At 43.0% G+C, this 18005-nt stretch overlaps 2 protein-coding genes across 2 annotated transcripts; both read left to right on the top strand.

The window, feature by feature from the left end:
* The first annotated feature begins 473 nt into the window (after positions 1–473).
* LOC146391831 (focadhesin-like) lies at positions 474–6267 on the top strand. The gene is made up of 7 exons (XM_084917023.1): positions 474–563; positions 1291–1365; positions 1791–1945; positions 2867–2959; positions 4994–5095; positions 5215–5440; positions 5633–6267. The coding sequence occupies exons 1-7, from the start codon at positions 507–509 to the stop codon at positions 5900–5902; spliced, it is 978 nt and encodes a 325-aa protein (XP_084773149.1). The 5' UTR covers positions 474–506; the 3' UTR covers positions 5903–6267.
* Positions 6268–10850: 4583 nt separating this feature from the next.
* Positions 10851–17244, top strand: LOC146391830 (focadhesin-like). The gene is made up of 5 exons (XM_084917425.1): positions 10851–11036; positions 12105–12209; positions 15058–15159; positions 15256–15383; positions 16495–17244. Exons 1-5 carry the CDS (start codon positions 10965–10967, stop codon positions 16535–16537), a joined length of 450 nt encoding a protein of 149 aa, XP_084773551.1. The 5' UTR covers positions 10851–10964; the 3' UTR covers positions 16538–17244.
* Positions 17245–18005: the final 761 nt, after the last annotated feature.

Genomic DNA, 18005 nt, shown 5'->3' with positions numbered 1-18005 from the left:
GGTTGGGTTACTGTGTTAGTATATTAATAGTATTCAAAAGCAATATGTGTTTACTGATGCTGCTCATCCCCTCATTGTTTAGTATATGTAATAAATAATTGTTATTATTATCAATATTATTATCAGGTTAAGTGAAATTCATTCAGTCCAACTCAAAGAGAATTTCTATTTTGTGCAAAATATTCCGTTTGCATAACATCAAGAAGCATAAATTCATATTAAAATATGTAAGAAAACCTAAAGTGTTGTTTAGTTAGTGGGTGGATGGCTGAACGGTAATCTTGGTTTCCTTTGTTTGGGACAAACATTTGGGAATGTTTGTTTGAGAGGAAGAATAACCTGCTTGGATCAGTCAGGGGTTCGATGTCACATCCCTGAGCTAAAGTCTGATTTCCCCTGATATGTGATCATCTGTAGTTCAACAGCAGAGCTGTCTTTACTTTGATCAAACCTCCTCCTCTTGTTCTAATGGAGATTCTGGATGTTCACAGGTGTGATCCAGTGACATGATGGAGAGTTTAAAGACGCGGCTCGAGTTCCCCAGCCCCGTCATACAAGCCCAGGTAAGAGGCGGACTCTGCTCTGTGACTCCTCCCATCCAAATGATACAAATGATCCTTCCCTTGTCTGCAGAGATTCCACAGGTACGAGTGATTTGTTAATGATAGAGGTAAACTAGCAGCTCACACAGGCAGAAAATCTCTACCATTAACAGGAATTCAGCAATACTCATAAAAAAGTCTCCTGATAAGACAGAGTAAAGAGTAACGTAACTATTTGATAGAGTAACATGACTGTAAGGTGCACGGATACATGTGTGCAGCTGTTGGAGGATTTTAAAGAGACATGAGGTGAGTTTACAGTGTAACAAGATCCAAGACACAGAGTTACTTTGTATGTTTGTTGGCAACCACGAGGGTTTCTGAGTCTCTCACACTCGTGTGTATAATATGTTTATGTAGAGGGGAGGCAGGTTTTACTGAACACACACAGACTCAGGTCCCTGTAGGCACATTCATTCATTCATTCATTCATTCACTCATTCATTCATTCATTCATTCATTCACTCATTCATTCATTCATTCATTCACTCATTCATTCATTCATTCACTCATTCACTCATTCATTCATTCATTCATTCACTCATTCAATCATTCATTCATTCATTCATTCATTCATTCATTCATTCATTCATTCATTCATTCATTCATTCACTCTGTAGTGTTGGTTTCTCTTCCTCTCGTTGTTATTGTGAATAATGGTACAGAAGTGTGATTTCTTGTGTTGTAGACGGTGAGAAGTCTTGTTGCAGCTGTCTTAAAGGAAAAAGGGTCAGATGGGCAAATCACCTGGTCCTGTGCTCAGGTGAGTTCCTGTAAGATCACATATGATCATTTCTTTAGTTACATGAAGTATAAAAGAGCAGGAACATCTGCTTCATGTGGTCCTGTGTTTTATCCTCAGTGACTTTGACACGTCTGCTGTGAGGCTGACACCTCTGATCTCACAGTGTCAGCTTTGTTTTTATACACAGATATAAAATATGGATATGCACTGAGAAACGATCATAGTTATAATATTTCTGACTGTCTGAGTCCAAATTGAATCAAACCTTGTGGGATTGAATCAGTGCTGAGCCCGAGTGGCTGAACTGAGTGGGACAGATTGCATTCTCACCTGCACCTCTGTCTTTGTCCGTTTTCATTCAGGGCTTCAGTGCATGTGTGGAAATGGCACAGATAGTCTTGTTAGACTTCTGAAACACTGACTGCATCACTGTTGTCGTTCAGGGCCCAGCACTGGAAGCTTTGTGGCAGCAGTGCTGCAGTGACTGTGCTGTGGTGTGTTCAGCGTGCTGTGACACCTTGGTGTTATTGGTGGACCAGGGCCATGCAGACCTGGACTACATCCTCAGTGGTGTCCTCAACCTCCTGCCTTCTGCAAGGTATGCAACGCGCAGTTATTGGACGCCACGATCCTGCCTCAGAAAGCTCAGCTCAGCTGTTTGTCAATGAGTCTGACAGAGGCTCTGTAACCTGCATCCATGCAGCGTTACAGCCGCTGCACAAAGGCACAACATGAAAGACAGACCTCAGCAGGACGAGGTTGTGTATCAGCAGGACAAAGAAGGCTCTCTTTAGCATGAGAATGCTAACACTGTGAACTGAGAAGAGGCATGAAGAAGGCCGTGTATGTCCACTGTTACTGGCCATCGTCACCTACAAATTCAGTCTTTAAATCCCTTTAAAGGCCCACTCACACCTCGCCTCAGGTGACCGCAAAGGTCACATGATGGGTCGCAGTAAGGTCTCATAGTGGTTCAACCCTTAACCCTTGGTGTTGACAATGACCTACGCTTTTGTTTATACTCATGTGACGACGCACATGACAAATAGCTCGATGACCATCTCCAAGGAGGGCAACGCCCTGTAGGGTTTAAGTATGTGGGTCTCTCCACCTTGTATAAGAAGGAAACATCTTTAAAACTTAATCAAGTCCAGTCGCCTTCTTTTCCAGCTACCAGTGTGTAACATGGAGTCAATGCTTCCAGTGCAGGAACCCGACTGACAGTCTACAAACTGAGTTAGACGCATGGAGGTCACAGCTTAGTCTGTGCTGAGGATAAATCCACGATGTCATTGCTCTCCATCAGGGCTCATGTGAAGTAAAGAAAATAGCTTTGAAAGTTTAACCTGGAAACATGAAAATGTTAAAGGTCACTGTTCCACAGTTCAGACCTGGATGCTCTCTAATCTGGACGCTAACCTCGTTGTGCAGCATAATGTAACTATTTGAAAACATTTGAAGCAATGAAAACACTCAGACTGTTAGTTTTTTCAGTTATTCTGACTCTGATATCCAACAGACACACTCAAGGGTTGATAAAAGTCATTCGGCGATTGTTGGAGATGCAGGCTGACCAGAGCGATGGACACTTCACCTGTCCGTATTCTATCAGGTAAGTATCTCATGTCTAATATCTAGAGATGTTCATACATATTGTCTTGGATAATCTATCAAGCTACAAATAGCTTGTAGCTTACTGCTAGTCCAAAGAGGCAGCATTGGTCCATCACCCACTTGAAGTGCTGTAGGCGTCCGGTGCTCTGTGGGGTGGCAGTCGTGGCCCTGGTGCTTCAGTCCCAGCTATAAACTGGCTCTTGGAGCATGAGCATCCCAAACTAGTGCGTGTTGAAAAATACTGACTACATGTAAAGAGTGAGAGGTGGCAGGCAGGGAATGGGTACGTTTGTATCTCCCTGATTTGATGCCAGCATTTAGACGTTTTCCCTGGTGGACAGGACGGTTGCTTCCCTGTGCCGTCATGTTGGGAACAGGTGCCCATAGTCATTTGTTCACATGTGACTAACAGCTGTTTAGAGTACTTTTTAGAGTTGCTGGGTGAGGTGGGTACCCCATCTAGCAACTCCATAGTCCTGCTGGGGGACTTTAATGTGTTGGTGGCAATCTCTGAACCAGAAGATAGACATTGGAGGTTCAGGAGCAGCAGGTTGAAGCGTCCTGTTAGGCTTGGTTATCTTCTGGCAGATATCGACAGGATGAGTGTAACTCTTGCAGAAGCTGAAGCAAAAACTCAGCTGTACGAGGAGCTTGGTGAGGCAATGCAGCAAGACTTTTGGAGCTTGGTCCGTTTTGCCATCACTGTCGGATCAATTCCTGGTGGGTGTTGTTATCGATGCTGTTTTGAGTAATTCTGCAGCTGCGTGTGAAACATTGGGAATGAGAATCAGCAGCTCCAAGTCTGAGGCTGTGGTTTAAAGCTGAAAACAGTGGAGCAGCCACTCCAGGTCAAGGACGAGCTGGCGCCCAAGTTGGAGGCGTTTAAGTATCTGTGGGTGTTGTTCACGAGTGAGGACAGAGTGACAGACGGTGCTGTGGCTGCAGTGATGGGGCCGCTGTAAGAACGAACAGGGTTTTAACATTAAAAGTGATGTTTTGGTCACAATATAGTGAGCTCTCCTCTTTTTAGTGTATAAAATCTGTCCTGTGGATGAATGCAGACTTCACCTCAAAGGTTGAAGACACTCGTGAACATCCGTATAGAAATCAGCGGTGCAACAGAAAGCTCTCCCCTGTCCAAATTGCCTGCCAGTGCTCTGAAACACCAACAGACTTTGAGTCACAATAAATAGAAGAAACTCCTGATTGTTTGCTTCCTTTGTGCTGAAACGTGGGGAGTGCTCTGATAGGCTGACGAGTTGGCGCTGTATTGAAACTGAGGGTCTGGAAATGGCGTGCTGAAGGGTGACACGTGTGGTCAAACAGGTTACGTCATGTGAAGACTGGAAACACGGAGGAGTAGACGTCTGGCCCACAGTGCAGGCTGTCACAGGCACAGACGTGAGCTTCCTTCCTGCACTTGGAAAATGATTCAACAGGCACACAGCACTTCATTCAAAGCTGGATCTATAATGGTATCAGTGGATGCATTAGTGTGTGTGGAACTGCTAACGTTTTGTCTCTCAAACTCGACTCTGGTTAGAGGTACGTGTGAGTACACGATATTTTTAAGCATGTTTTCATCCTCATAGGTGGCAGCTACGTGACATTTTGCCTTTAGATTGTCACTGTGGGAGTGGGTGTATAAATCCAGTTTGTGTGGAAACAGGACGGATGTTGGAGGACTATTTATGTGACTGCATTCTGCAAAAGTGACGATGTGTAGCACTTGGCCAAAAAAAGGATCGATGCTTTAAAATAACACCGTCAATAGTTTTTAGTGTTAACAGTTTGCACTTGTTCTTTGGAGAACTTGTAATTCATTTTATTCATACAGCAACAAATCACAACAACAGTCGCCTCAAGGCGGGGCGGGGCCATGTGCTGTGATTGGTTGGGGTGAGAGAAGGAAGGCAACAGGTCTTGTGTGGATTTAGGCCTTCTTAGTTTGCTTCGTTGTAATAGACTGACTCAGTGGTTTGTTGGGAGCATAACTTGAATCAGAGCTGGGACACTGACCCGTCCATTGCAGGAGCAGCCCTCACCCGTACGTCACAGCCCTGGAGAACAGAGAGGACTGCTGGCCGGCTCTGCTGTTCGAGATCGATGACTTTATCCAGAAAGCTGTTGACAGGTAAGTCTTACTGGTTCCTATCGTAGCCTGTTATGTTGTTGTCTTTGAAGACAACTGGACATTATGAGATGATATATTTTCAGAGATTCTTCTGACTCCAGCGTGTGTGCACGTTACAGAGATAAAGAGGCTTATATCACCATGCTGGCCCCCTTCCTTCGGTACCTATACTGCCAACCTCACAGGCAACCCGAGCACGCGCTCCTTCGACAGAGTCTTCTTAGGGTGATGCTGCCCATTCAGGGAGGATCCAGGTCCGCCCCCCAGAACAAGGAGCAGGAAACGCTGTCCCCAGTGTCTGACAGGCTGCTGCTCTGTCTTTGTCAGCTGGTTCCACACATGCAGGTAACAAGCTGAAGTTATGTTAGGTAACTGTACAAAGACACGGCCGACATGTTTCCACTCTGTATGTTACAGTCCACCATCCTTCATTTAAATGTGTCTCTCTGACACATTTGCATACGCTCAGATTGACAGGAAGTGACTAACACAGAGAGCAGGATGGAGCTATGTCAGCCTTTCCTCTCTGTCCTGCAGGTGGACAGCGTGGAGGCAGTCCTGGAGCTGTGTGCATTTGTGGGCGCTCTGCTCCAAGATCTAACTGGGACCTCTGCAGACCAGTGGAAACCAGAGAAAGCGGCGCTGGCTCTGCAGCTGCTGTGTGCGTGTCGGCGATGCCTCGAGTTCAACGGAGACTGCAGACCAATAATCGGCTTAATACAGCAGCTGGTTCCAGCCTGTCAGGTGATCGCTGTTTGTAATCAGACACCAGCAAAGATAAAGAAGCCGCGCTGCTGTGCTAGTTAACGTGAGCGAGCCTAAATATGGAAGCAAACAAAAGTGATGCTTTTTCTTTTACGTGTGCAAATATCTCTGCTCCAAACCTGAGCCTGGACTCCCAGCAGTGGGTTATTTGGCATTAATGCTTATCAGCTTCTTCACTCACTGCAGCGAGCTGACGTGGACATGCACACATGTGAATATCTGACACTCAAAGACACTTTGTAGAAATGTAGCATTGTTTGGTTCAGTGTTTTCATAAAAGCCTTGTTGCTCCTACCAGGGAGAGCACACCTGAGTTTGAGGCCTGAACAGGTGTGAAACCTTTTGTCCTCCATGATGGCTGAAAATCAAAGCGGGTCTCACTTTAGCGCGCTCACGCTGCCCGTCTCTGTGTACCTGGCCTGTACACTCCCCCTTCTTTCTGTCACATAATGGTATGATCCCAGACACTCTGCGTGTGATTGCTGCATGGTGTGCCCATTAAAATACAGTCCCACCCCTCCTACATGCACTGAAAAAAATAATCAGTGGGATAAACGTAAAAAAATTATTGTAATCGGTTGCACGAAATTAAGTTATGTTTGGTTAACCTTAGTTTTTTATGTTATACCTGCACACATTTTTCTGGTAACATGAACATGACTTTGTTATGTTGTTGTTATGTTTTTCATTCCGGTCAAATATTTATAGAAACCACTTGTTTATCAGACATGAACTTTTTGTGTTAATTGTATTGGACTACTATGTGTTATATTGACAAGATTATTTTATGGTAAGCTTATTTTATTTTATAACAAATTTCTAATATATAATATATAATCTAATATATAATTGAGTGTTCAATAAATAAAACTAAATTAAGGCTGATCTTACTGTATGTACTGTACACTTTCTCTTCAATCAAAGAAATAAGCAAAACATTTTTGACCTGTATTTTTGAAAATACTACACAGTTGTAACAATGGACTTTCAATTCAGGCTTCCAAAATATACATGAGTCATATTTGTACAATGCATCTCTTGAAAAACATTCCACAACATTCCTCAAAGTTATCTTCTGTAAGCTGAATTCAACATTGTGGGGCCTTATGACATCGCGCTTATGTAAAAAATAGTTTTTTAAATGTAAGAGCCATAAGGTAATATGGCAACAGGGGTGTAATTATTAAAATGACACAAAGAAGAGACTTAAAATAACATTATAACCCACAGGCACAAAACCAAGAGACCTAAACTGATTAGTATTGGCTTGCTTCTATCACTAAACATCACAATCACTAATACTAGACGATGCAATCTGTTTGTAGTGGTGCACCTTGGGAAAAAAATTGCAAACTGGTGAAATTGGTGCAAGGCACCATTTCCATTGAGAAAAATGGACAATCAAAGTTTGAATTTTTTTTAAAAGAGCCATGGCTTGAAAAGTGAAAACTGCAGTAATAAAGGCCCCAAGTTGAAAAGTGCCAGAAAAATAAGTTTCACTATGTACTGCAACTTTACCAGTGCTGGCTTAAAAGAAAGGATGGTACATATTCGAAGAGGTAAACATGTTGTTCCCACATCATAACTGGAAAACTGTTCAATCGTACAGTCTGGTCCTGAAAACCTGGGCCTTCTTTGAAAGGCTGTTCCTTTTGAGCTCCATAACCAGTTTCTATAATACCTCGAAGGTATACTTTTCCAGTGGGTAGGTGAGGTTCAAAGTGTACATTAGTCCAAACAGCATTGCAGCTGCTAGGGTATAGTTATCCAAATCCTGCCAGACTCTCTGGCCTTCAAGGACTATCCCGATGTCCTCAGGGCTGCCATTGGCATCTCTTGACTTTATGATGTAAATTCCCATGGTTGTTTCCTTATTAGATCGTTGGATAATGGCTTCATCTGTGGCCTAGAAAATGCAGAATTCCAAAATTTAATTAAACAGAACACTGGTCAAAGAACATTATACCAAATCTTATTTTAATCTGTGTCACTATTCCAAAAAATGTTAACATTAACACATTAGGTGAACAAAAATGGATTCATTACAGCATGTGATTTGAGTCCTCAGAATGCTCAAAAAGGTAATGCATTTCTGAAGTGAAATCTCCATGCAAAGAAGCAGAATACTGTCAGAGCATAGAGAGGTGTTCAACTATGAACTCCACACATAGTTCTAATGCAGGTAAAAGAAGAAAAAAAAAAACGCACCCATGGTAAATTGTGAAAATCCCAGGTGATTTTCAACATACTCCTGGCATAGAGTGACAAGCAGCATTTTGTTAAAATTATTATTTTCCCTAAAGTGTATACACAAATTAATTTTTTTCTTACCTGGGTCATGGGCTCCAGAATGTTCTGAAGTCTTCTTCCTATTTGTCCTCCTCGCCTTTTGAAGACCTTCATTAGTTTGTCAGATAGCACATCTATCTTAACTTATCTTACCTTAACTGTAACACCTCTACGTAACAGCGCTAGAGAATTGTTCTGAAGCAACACCAATCTGCCCTTCAGCAGGGATAAGCACCATATATCGATACAGAAAAAATACATTTAACATATTTATATCGTCATTATTTTTATCTCTTTAAGCCCTCCTCTCAGTCTCTCTATAAATCAGTTAAAATAATTTGTTGGGTTTTTGTGTGTCTTTAACATGTTATCAGTACATTACATTCACTGCCCCAGAACATGAAATAAAGCCCCACGTCATGCACTTCCTCTCCTAATGAGTACTGCATAGGTGTCATGCCCTAAATAAACCGACTTTAGTGAAGACACCCCCCCCCCGAGACACACACATACACACACAGAGCCCACCCCATGGCAAACTAGCTTATTTAACTGTTTAACTAAAACATTTTAGGTACAACCAGTTAACTAAATGGACACAAGTTTGTTAGTCTGTATTCACTGAGAAAAAACAAGCGAATGTGACTGGGCACACACTGAAAAAAAGCTAATGCACATAATATTGTCCCGCAGCTTAAGCTAGCATTATCGTTAGTTAACTTAAGGAATGACTTGTTTTTTCCATTATGTTGCTCAACAGCAATTCATGAGAAAAACTTCCCCATCTAATGGATGTTCTCTTCGTTTCCTCTCAAACATGTAGTTTTCAGTTTACCTCGACAAAGTAAAGCTCAGCACCAAACGTAAACTAAGCGAAGACAAAAAATGGCGGACCGCCACAGTGAATTTTCCCTCGCAGAACACACCCTGGGGGGGTGGAGTTTCAACAGAAAACATAACTATTTTCTGTTATTTTGACATGACTGGTTTTAAAAGACTGAACATCCTTCTAAAACAAGTGAAAGGCGTGAGACTTAATTATGTTTAGACCAAAAATATAAATGATTCATGTTGGATATATTTACTTTATTTTTACTAATTTAACAACCTCATCATTGCATTAGTCGCTTTATGCTATAGCATTACGCTTACATTAGCTTGACGCTCAAGGTCGTCATTTTATTTAATTTCTTTTTCTGGGCTTACAAACAGGACACACAACATTTAGATAACCGTTACACTGAATCTTGGGTCTGTGTTGAGTCTTCCAGCTGCTGACTACAGAAGCTAGATTGACCTTTCAGCATGTTTATAGCGGCTGTGGCTATGTGCTGGTAATGTTACCGTGTGTGAGCAGTCACATTGGCAGCAGACATGTTTCAACAAACTAGTCATATCCCGGCCCTACATTAGCTTGTTTAATGGTTAAGACACTGCAGGTACCACCACTTACTACAGACACCGATGCAAGTTTGTAATAGTCTGTTAATTTAGACTGAAAGAATATACAAACAATATTAACTCACATTATATATGTTAATTACTAATTTGCTTATCGCATAATTTCGGTTACCATTAGCTAACTGGAGCCTAACATTAGCCTTTCATGGTTTTCGATAAACAGCCCACATACCTGTAAAATAACAACACCCCAGTAAAAGTCCACATATATAAAGGGTCTACACTCTTTCTCACTGGTGTGTTAGCTTTAAAATCTTATTTACCTTCAAGTGTAAAACTCCAGATGGTAGTAGATTTTCCAAAGCGAGAGACAAAAATGGCGGACAGTGCAGCCGATTTTTCCTTTCCAGGGGGCGGAGCTTGAGGATAAAACACGACTAACTTGTTTCTTTTCAACATGATTTGTTCTAAAAGAATGAATATTCTTAAAGAATATGTGAAAATTAAAAGACAAAAATATGTTTAGATGTGAAATTTAAATTAGTCATGCTGGATATATGAAGTAATTCTATGCAAATTCAACAACCACCCTATTGCATTTTTTTCAGTGTGGGTTCTCAGCAGGGTTGAAGATTCGGCTCCTACGTACTGACGAGCCGTTAATAACTGACACGTGAATGATCTCTGATAGAAGTATATGTGGCCTGTGACAGCCCTGCACTACAGTCTCTGCCTCTGCTCATTTTCATGGCTGTCATCAGGTTTGTTTACACTAACTTGTGTGATGAAGTCAGGCTGTGCACCCTCAGGCTACAGTCACATTAAAGAAAGCTGTTGGAGACGCTGTGTGACCAGAATTAGTGTGAAAAATTAGTTTAGACTAAATCTCACTGAAGCCATCAGAACTATGAACACGTGTGGAAGGAAGTAACTCAGAACATGTTTTAGATTCGTCACCCTTTGCTTTGATCGCTGCTCTGATCCTCTGGATGAGCTCCATGATGGGTCACCTGAAGTGGTTTGTTCCCAGTGAGCCACAGCCTGCGCAGAGTTAGCAGGCCCGCAGATAAACCCCAGCAGGTAACCCAGCAGGTAGCCCAGGCCTGTTTCTCACATTCAGTTTTTGGAGTCTTTCTTTGAGGTGTAGCCACGTAATTCAAACACTGTTACAATAGTGCAGGTAGGTGGTAGGTGTTAGAGCATTAGACCATAGACGACATCCATCCAAAAATATTGTTTCCCTCTCAGTGTCAGTGACTGGTATAGTGAGCTCAGCGTGTCTTTGTTGGTACTGCACAAAGTGGCCAACAGTCCAGCAGCAGCGACCGATTGGCTGTTGGCGGTCAGCTCCGCCCTGTCGTCCAGCCAGCGCCTGTCCTCCTCTCTCGTCCTGATTGTGACTTATCTCATCATCATGGGTCAGGAAAACATCTGCCAGCTGGCTTTGAAAGCAAGCCAGGCTGTCGCTGCTGCCGACCCCTGCCAGGTAGATAACCCACACAACTGGTTCTCTTAAATCTGTGGACTGAATATAAAGTAATGCATGTTGTTCCCTCTGACATGTAGATATGTTGTATGTAAGGGAGCTAGCTTGTGTTTGTCTTTCTAAGAGCAGTAAACACATGTTGATAACCTGGTGTTTTGGCACCAACACAGGACTTTGAAATGGTTCAGATCAGCAGGAAGATAAAAGCTGTCACTGCTGTGTGATTGCTGCTAATCTGCTGCCGTATAAAGAGAGAGGTTAGGGAGTGCTCTAAGGGGACAGACCTCCCTCTGGACTTGTGTTGGAGTCACTAGCTCCAGATGAAGTGTGAAGTTTACCCCTCATTACTCAAGCGTGCACCGGGCCCCAGAGGATTCACCTTCTGCTCTAATTGCTCCCAGAGTGCTGCACACACTGGTGTTTGGATGCACTGGTTGAAGGTTGTTGGCATATTTGAGTCCTCTGGAGATCTCTGCTCGCTCGTACTTGTCGTCTTAAACGTGCAGCAGCAGGTCTTTGTTACAGGAAAAGCCAGAAGCTAACCACTATGAAACCTTAATGATGATTTACTGCAGTGATGTTGATTCAAAGTGATGTTTTTGGCTCGACAGCATTAGACGTGTCATCGCTCAGCTTTATTTTCTTTGCCCCTCCCTCTCGCTCTCGGCCGTGCAGGTGAAGCGGTCGCTCTGCAACAGTTAAGGCTCGGCGTGCCATTAGGTGTGTGGTGGTAATTAAGAGCTGTGACACTGCACAGCAGCGTGGTGTGTCTAAGGACCGTGATGCTGTCTCGCTGTTTCCTTATTTGTAACCTGTCTCATACTAAAGTGTCGGGACTTCATGTGTGATCTATGAAGCTTTAACTGACTGCAGAGTACAAGATGGGCACAACACATTTAGTATCACAAGGGCAGACTCAACCCTGCTCTATCTGTTTATGCTGAACATCCTGTGAAGCTGTCAGTTTGTGTGCACGTACAGGTCAGTGATGCAGCCTCTGTAAGGTCTGACAAAGTGCATTTAATGTTTGGTTGGTGTGTTTGCTGATGTGGGTGTTTCCCTCTGCAGGTCCCGCCCCTCGTGCTGCTTCTTTTGTTCAAACTGACCAAAGAAAAGAATCCCGTCCTGGCTCACGCTGTTCTCACAAGCCTGCCAGACCTCGGCACTCATAAGGTACGCAGCACGACTAAGAAGAGCCTGTACTGACTGAGCGTCTGGAGACGGGGCTGGAACATCAGCAGCACCTTTCTACTTCATCTGAGCGCTCACAGTGTGTTTTAGTCCATCATACACACATATGAGCTTTTATCTGTGGGGTCATCCAGGTCATGTAGTCTGAGGAGCTTCTCTTCATCCAGGAGGCTTCTAGAGTTTAAAAACCAGGGACCCGGGTGTCCCAAATACCCGGGTCACTGGCAAACCAGCCTGTGAGCACAATCCACCAATAGCAGTGATAGATGTTAGTTTAGTTTTTTGGGTGATTTAAGTTGCAAAGCCGTCATTTCATTTCAGTACAGCATGTTCAGTCTGCCAGGAGCTGCTCAGTTCAGAGCAACATGAGATTTTTGGTTGCCAGTAATTTGCTAATAGAACAGCCCCAGCTTTGTAATGAAATCATATAAACAGAGGTCACATGATCCAAAGGCTCCAATCTGGGACTGGAAGTACAATACAGTGGCTTGCAAAAGTATTCGGCCCCTTGAACTTTCCCACATTTTGTCACGTTACAGCCACAAACATGAATCAGTTTTATTGGAATTCCACGTGAAAGACCAACACAAAGTGGTGCACACGTGAGAAGTGGAACGAAAATCAGACATGATTCCAAACATTTTTTACAAATAAATAACTACAAAGTGGGGTGTGCGTAATTATTCAGCCCCTTTGGTCTGAGTGCAGTCAGTTGCCCATAGACGTTGCCTGATGAGTGCTAATGACTAAATAGAGTGCACCTGTGTGTAATCTAATGTCAGTACAAATACAGCTGCTCTGTGACGGCCTCAGAGGTTGTCTAAGAGAATATTGGGAGCACCAACACCATGAAGTCCAAAGAACACACCAGACAGGTCAGGGATAAAGTTGTTGAGAAATTTAAAGCAGGCTTAGGCTACAAAAAGATTTCCCAAGCCTTGAACATCCCACGGAGCACTGTTCAAGCCATCATTCAGAAATGGAAGGAGTACGGCACAACTGTAAACCTACCAAGACAAGGCCGTCCACCTAAACTCACAGGCCGAACAAGGAGAGCGCTGATCAGAAATGCAGCCAAGAGGCCCATGGTGACTCTGGACGAGCTGCAGAGATCTACAGCTCAGGTGGGGGAATCTGTCCATAGGACAACTATTAGTCGTGCACTGCACAAAGTTGGCCTTTATGGAAGAGTGGCAAGAAGAAAGCCATTGTTAACAGAAAACCATAAGAAGTCCCGTTTGCAGTTTGCCACAAGCCATGTGGGGGACACAGCAAACATGTGGAAGAAGCTGCTCTGGTCAGATGAGACCAAAATGGAACTTTTTGGCCAAAATGCAAAACGCTATGTGTGGAAAACTAACACTGCTCATCACTCTGAACACACCATCCCCACTGTCAGATATGGTGGTGGCAGCATCGTGCTCTGGGGTGCTTCTCTTCAGCAGGGACAGGGAAGCTGGTCAGAGTTGATGGGAAGATGGATGGAGCCAAATACAGGGCAGTCTTGGAAGAAAACCTCTTGGAGTCTGCAAAAGACTTGAGACTGGGGCGGAGGTTCACCTTCCAGCAGGACAACGACCCTAAACATAAAGCCAGGGCAACAATGGAAAAGGTTTAAAACAAAACATATCCATGTGTTAGAACGGCCCAGTCAAAGTCCAGATCTAAATCCAATCCAGAATCTGTGGCAAGATCTGAAAACTGCTGTTCACAAACGCTGTCCATCTAATCTGACTGAGCTGGAGCTGTTTTGCAAAGAAGAATGGGCAAAGATTTCAGTCTGTAGATGTGCAAAGCTGGTAGAGACAGACCCTAAAAGACTGGCAGCTGGAACTGCAGCAAAAGGTGGTTCTACAAAGTATTGACTCAGGGGGCTGAATAATTACACACACCCCACTTTTCAGTTATTTATTTGTAACAAATGTTTGGAATCATGTCTGATTTTCGTTCCACTTCTCACGTGTGCACCACTTTGTGTTGGTCTTTCACCTGGAATTCCAATAAAACTGATTCATGTTTGTGGCTGTAATGTGACAAAATGTGGTAAAGTTCAAGGGGGCCCAATACTTTTGCAACCCACTGTATTTTACCTACACATACATTCTTGTATTTAGACAACAGCTGAGGGATAAAACAAACTGTAAACGTCTCCAGCTGGTGTTAACAGAACCACTAACACATCTGTGCTGATGGGGTGTGTGTATCTGTGATCTACAGCTCATGTCTGTCACATCAAATGCAGCTGAGTTTATGTAGATCCATAAAGCACAGCTGATCGTCCTGCGCTGTCTGTGGTCCTGAAATGAACCTAATAAACAAAGATGTGTTTTTGAGGTTTATCAGTGTAAAAGCAGAGATCAGACTGATGTCCATCAAATCTCTGTGACGCCGTCTCTGCACAAATGAATGGCACAATATCAAGAGCAAAAATTCAAACACTGCATTAAACAAACTGTGCTAAATATTAGCACCATTAGCAGGACACTGTGTGTGGCAAATGTTGGTAAATCAGTTTGTGCACATAACTGAAATGTTCCCCTCTCGATGTTTAACACTTTGACAAAGGAGCAAAGAGAAATTCCCACGTCTTCCACACAGTTTTCTCTGTGTGAACACGGACAGTGTTTCTTGTACCCAGTTTGTAGGAGCTGGGATTGGACCACAGCAGCCTCTGTGTGGGATAGATGCAGTGCTCTGTAGTATAAAGCACTCTGTCAGTGAGCTGGACTCTCCAAACCAGCAGTCATCGTCTAACATCTGCCTTCTTCAGCTGTAACCGTGTGTTTCTCTTGTAAACTTGGCTCTGATCATATGTGCTGTAATATTCCAGCTTTGCTTCCCGATCGTGCTGCACAGTCTGCACATGCTGGCCGGCTCCCCCAAGCTGAGAGCAGTGGGACTGCGCCTCATGACCGCTCTGTGGAAGAAACAGGTTTGCAATAATAACGCATTACTATAAATGTCATATTCACGTGTTCAAAGCTTCTGTTTGTCTTTGATTGTGTGCTGCTTTGGTCATGTCTGTAAGGACCGGGTCTACCCAGAGCTGCAGCGTCTAATGAGCCAGCAGGACAGCAGGGTGGTGCTGGGGAGGGACGCCCAGTGGGAGCAGATCCTGGCCAGGGCCGCCTGTGTCAGGGACATCTGCAGAGAGAGGTGGGTCCTCCCATACTTACAGAAACAGTGGGCACTTCCTACATTCACTGGTTCATTCATTCAGTGGACTTTGCATGCACAGTGCAGACAGTGTGAGCTTCCAACACCAGGATTCTTCATCTTCCCTTCTAATGAGTAATAATCACTGACTGGACTCTTCATAGATGTTTCTGCTCAACAAGCTGATGAAAGTTCAGAAAAATAGAAATATTTGTTTTTTCAGTCACATCACATCAACTTTGCTCGTTAAGATAAATGAATGCACTTTGTAGCTTTGCAGTGAATGAAGCCTCAGCTCGACGCTCCACTGAGTCCCTGTTTCTCCAAAAATCAGCAGGAGTCCAGTTTTAAATATTTCCGTACAAATGTCCAGAGCAGCTACACGTGACTGAATCCAGAAGGATCAAAGTCTTACAAAGTTCAGTTCAAACAGAGAGACTGAGAGGCAGCTAACTTCCTGTCTGACTATCAAAATAAAAGTATACATTTGAAGCAAAAGAAATCAAACTATTATTATGTCAGTCTGTAAGCATTGCTTCCCATATAATACAACTCTAAGCAAGTGAGCCATAACTTTATACTTTTAACCTTTAACCCAAACTATGTTGATCATATAAACTCCACAAACTGCATCCAGGCTCCTGCACACGTCCTTTACATGTTAGCTGTTAGCTAATGCTTGTCAGTTTTTGTGAACTGGCCTTTATGTGTGGTGATGAAATAAAACGATGATTTTATTTGATTATTTCCTTTGTTCTAACCAGCTGGTGCACACTGTCCATCGTCCGGGGCCTGTTACACCTGCTGACATGTACATGCAGCTTTTTTAGCCAGCATTAGTGAAAACCTGGGAAACCCTCTGGATGGATGCTACAGTACAAATTTAGCAAATCATTGAGCTGTTTCGTTGTTTTCACAAATGCTTACGTTTGCTTTTATTGTAAAACATTTGCAGCCAGAAGAGTTTGCAATGATAAGAAGCTGTGTTTGGCATTTACTTACTTAAACGTGTCCTGGCACTTTTAATGCTTTTTTTCTTAAATAAAAATAGTAACAAAATGAGAAGAAACACATTTTCCACTTTGTCCACGCTGATGTGTGTGTTAACCAGGCCTTACCAGCATGCAGGGGACATGGTGGCTAAACCTCCTTAGGAAACTCAACTCCTTTGGAGTCAGCACACCCATCATGATGACTTTTTACTACGCCTTCCTGGAAAGCATCATGACCTTCTCCATCACCTGCTGGTTCCACTCCCTCAGCCTTCATACAGGAACAGACTGCAGCATCAGTGTGCTCTAAAATCATTGGCCTGCCCGTCAGAACTCTGGCTCAGGTTTTCATCAACAGGCCCTTAGACAGGCAGCCAAAATCATCAACGAGCCCTCTCACATTCTTCACCCTGCATTTCAATGGCTCCCCTCTGGGCGACGCCTCCGCTGCATTTCCAGCAGCACTGAGAGGAGGAGGAGGAGCGCCACCTTTGTCCCCAAAGCAGCTCTGCTTTTTAACTCCAGCTGATAAGAACATTTCCCCCACCAGAAACATAGACTACACTCTTATACTACCAACACTTTACTCACTTTTAGTCACTTACAGTTATTTATTCACCTTCAGTCACTTTAATTTTAAAACTGCAATTTTAAAACTGTATATTCTGTGTATTTATTATCCCACTCTTATTGCCTGTTCTTATTGTGCTGATCTTCAACGTCATGCTGCTCTGGTGTTGGTTAATTGGCCCTTGGGGATAAATAAAGTCTCTGATTCGGATTCTGATCTTGTTTTTATATATTGGTAGTTTGATAGGTTTTGTATTTGTTTTCTTTTACATCATATTAAAATGTATAAATATATAGATTTAAATATATTTGTGTATTCATGTCTGGATTGTGTTTGGTTTTCTTTTATTTATTTCTGCAGTGGTTGTTGTGTATTACTATTTAGATTGTCTTTTTTCCATTATTGTAATTGTGTAAAGTTTGATTTGAATGAAAGTTACACTCAAATGCTTTCAGTGTTGCTGTGTTGAGTGTTTTCATGTTTAATGTTTGTATGGAAGACACAGAAAGACATTCGGCTAAAGAAATCTGTGCTAGAGTGACTTTAAAAAAATAAATAAACAGAATGTAAATAATGATGTTTAGTATTTGAGAAGGAAGCTGTTTCTACAGGATCCTGATGGACACTCAAAGTTTATAAAATGTTCTCATTAGTTGTTTGCAGCAGATTATCAACCGATGTGAACCAAAACAACAAAAGTGTGTGAGACTACAAATTCTAGAATCAGAACTGCTGATTTCATTACTCTGAACTTTTAAAGGCAGGTTTTGTATCAGAGCAGGGACACTTGCTGTGTTCAGTGTGACTCGTCTCTGCAGAAGGTCAGGGCTCTGATAGTTACAGTTAGCGGGTGACTTACTGGGCAGGTGGATCCTGAGTGTCTTGTGGAGTCAGGGTTCATTATGGTCCTGGTTGCTACTGGAAATAAAGAAACAAAAGGAGGGTGTGTTGTTCAGGAAGTACAGACTGTAGCTCAGCAGGTAGAATTACTAACTGGAAGGTTGGAGGTTTGATCCCTGGCTGCTCCAGTCTGCACGCCACGGTATCCTTGGGCAAGAT

Source organism: Perissodus microlepis, chromosome 3, assembly GCF_051167445.1.
Source record: "Perissodus microlepis isolate ML-2025 ecotype Zambia chromosome 3, ASM5116744v1, whole genome shotgun sequence".
NCBI lineage: Eukaryota > Metazoa > Chordata > Actinopteri > Cichliformes > Cichlidae > Perissodus > Perissodus microlepis.
Note: the sequence above shows the minus strand (reverse complement) of the source record. Positions and strands in the feature narration are given on the sequence as shown.

Bases quoted from the DNA above. Each gene is read 5' to 3' on its own strand.
- LOC146391830 (XM_084917425.1), top strand. From the start codon at position 10,965: ATGGGTCAGGAAAACATCTGCCAGCTGGCTTTGAAAGCAAGCCAGGCT. The intron at 11,037-12,104 runs GTAGATAACCCA...TTCCCTCTGCAG, and splicing joins CTGCTGCCGACCCCTGCCAG to GTCCCGCCCCTCGTGCTGCT. The intron at 12,210-15,057 runs GTACGCAGCACG...GTAATATTCCAG, and splicing joins CAGACCTCGGCACTCATAAG to CTTTGCTTCCCGATCGTGCT.
- LOC146391831 (XM_084917023.1), top strand. From the start codon at position 507: ATGATGGAGAGTTTAAAGACGCGGCTCGAGTTCCCCAGCCCCGTCATA. The intron at 1,946-2,866 runs GTATGCAACGCG...GATATCCAACAG, and splicing joins AACCTCCTGCCTTCTGCAAG to ACACACTCAAGGGTTGATAA. The intron at 5,096-5,214 runs GTAAGTCTTACT...TGCACGTTACAG, and splicing joins ATCCAGAAAGCTGTTGACAG to AGATAAAGAGGCTTATATCA.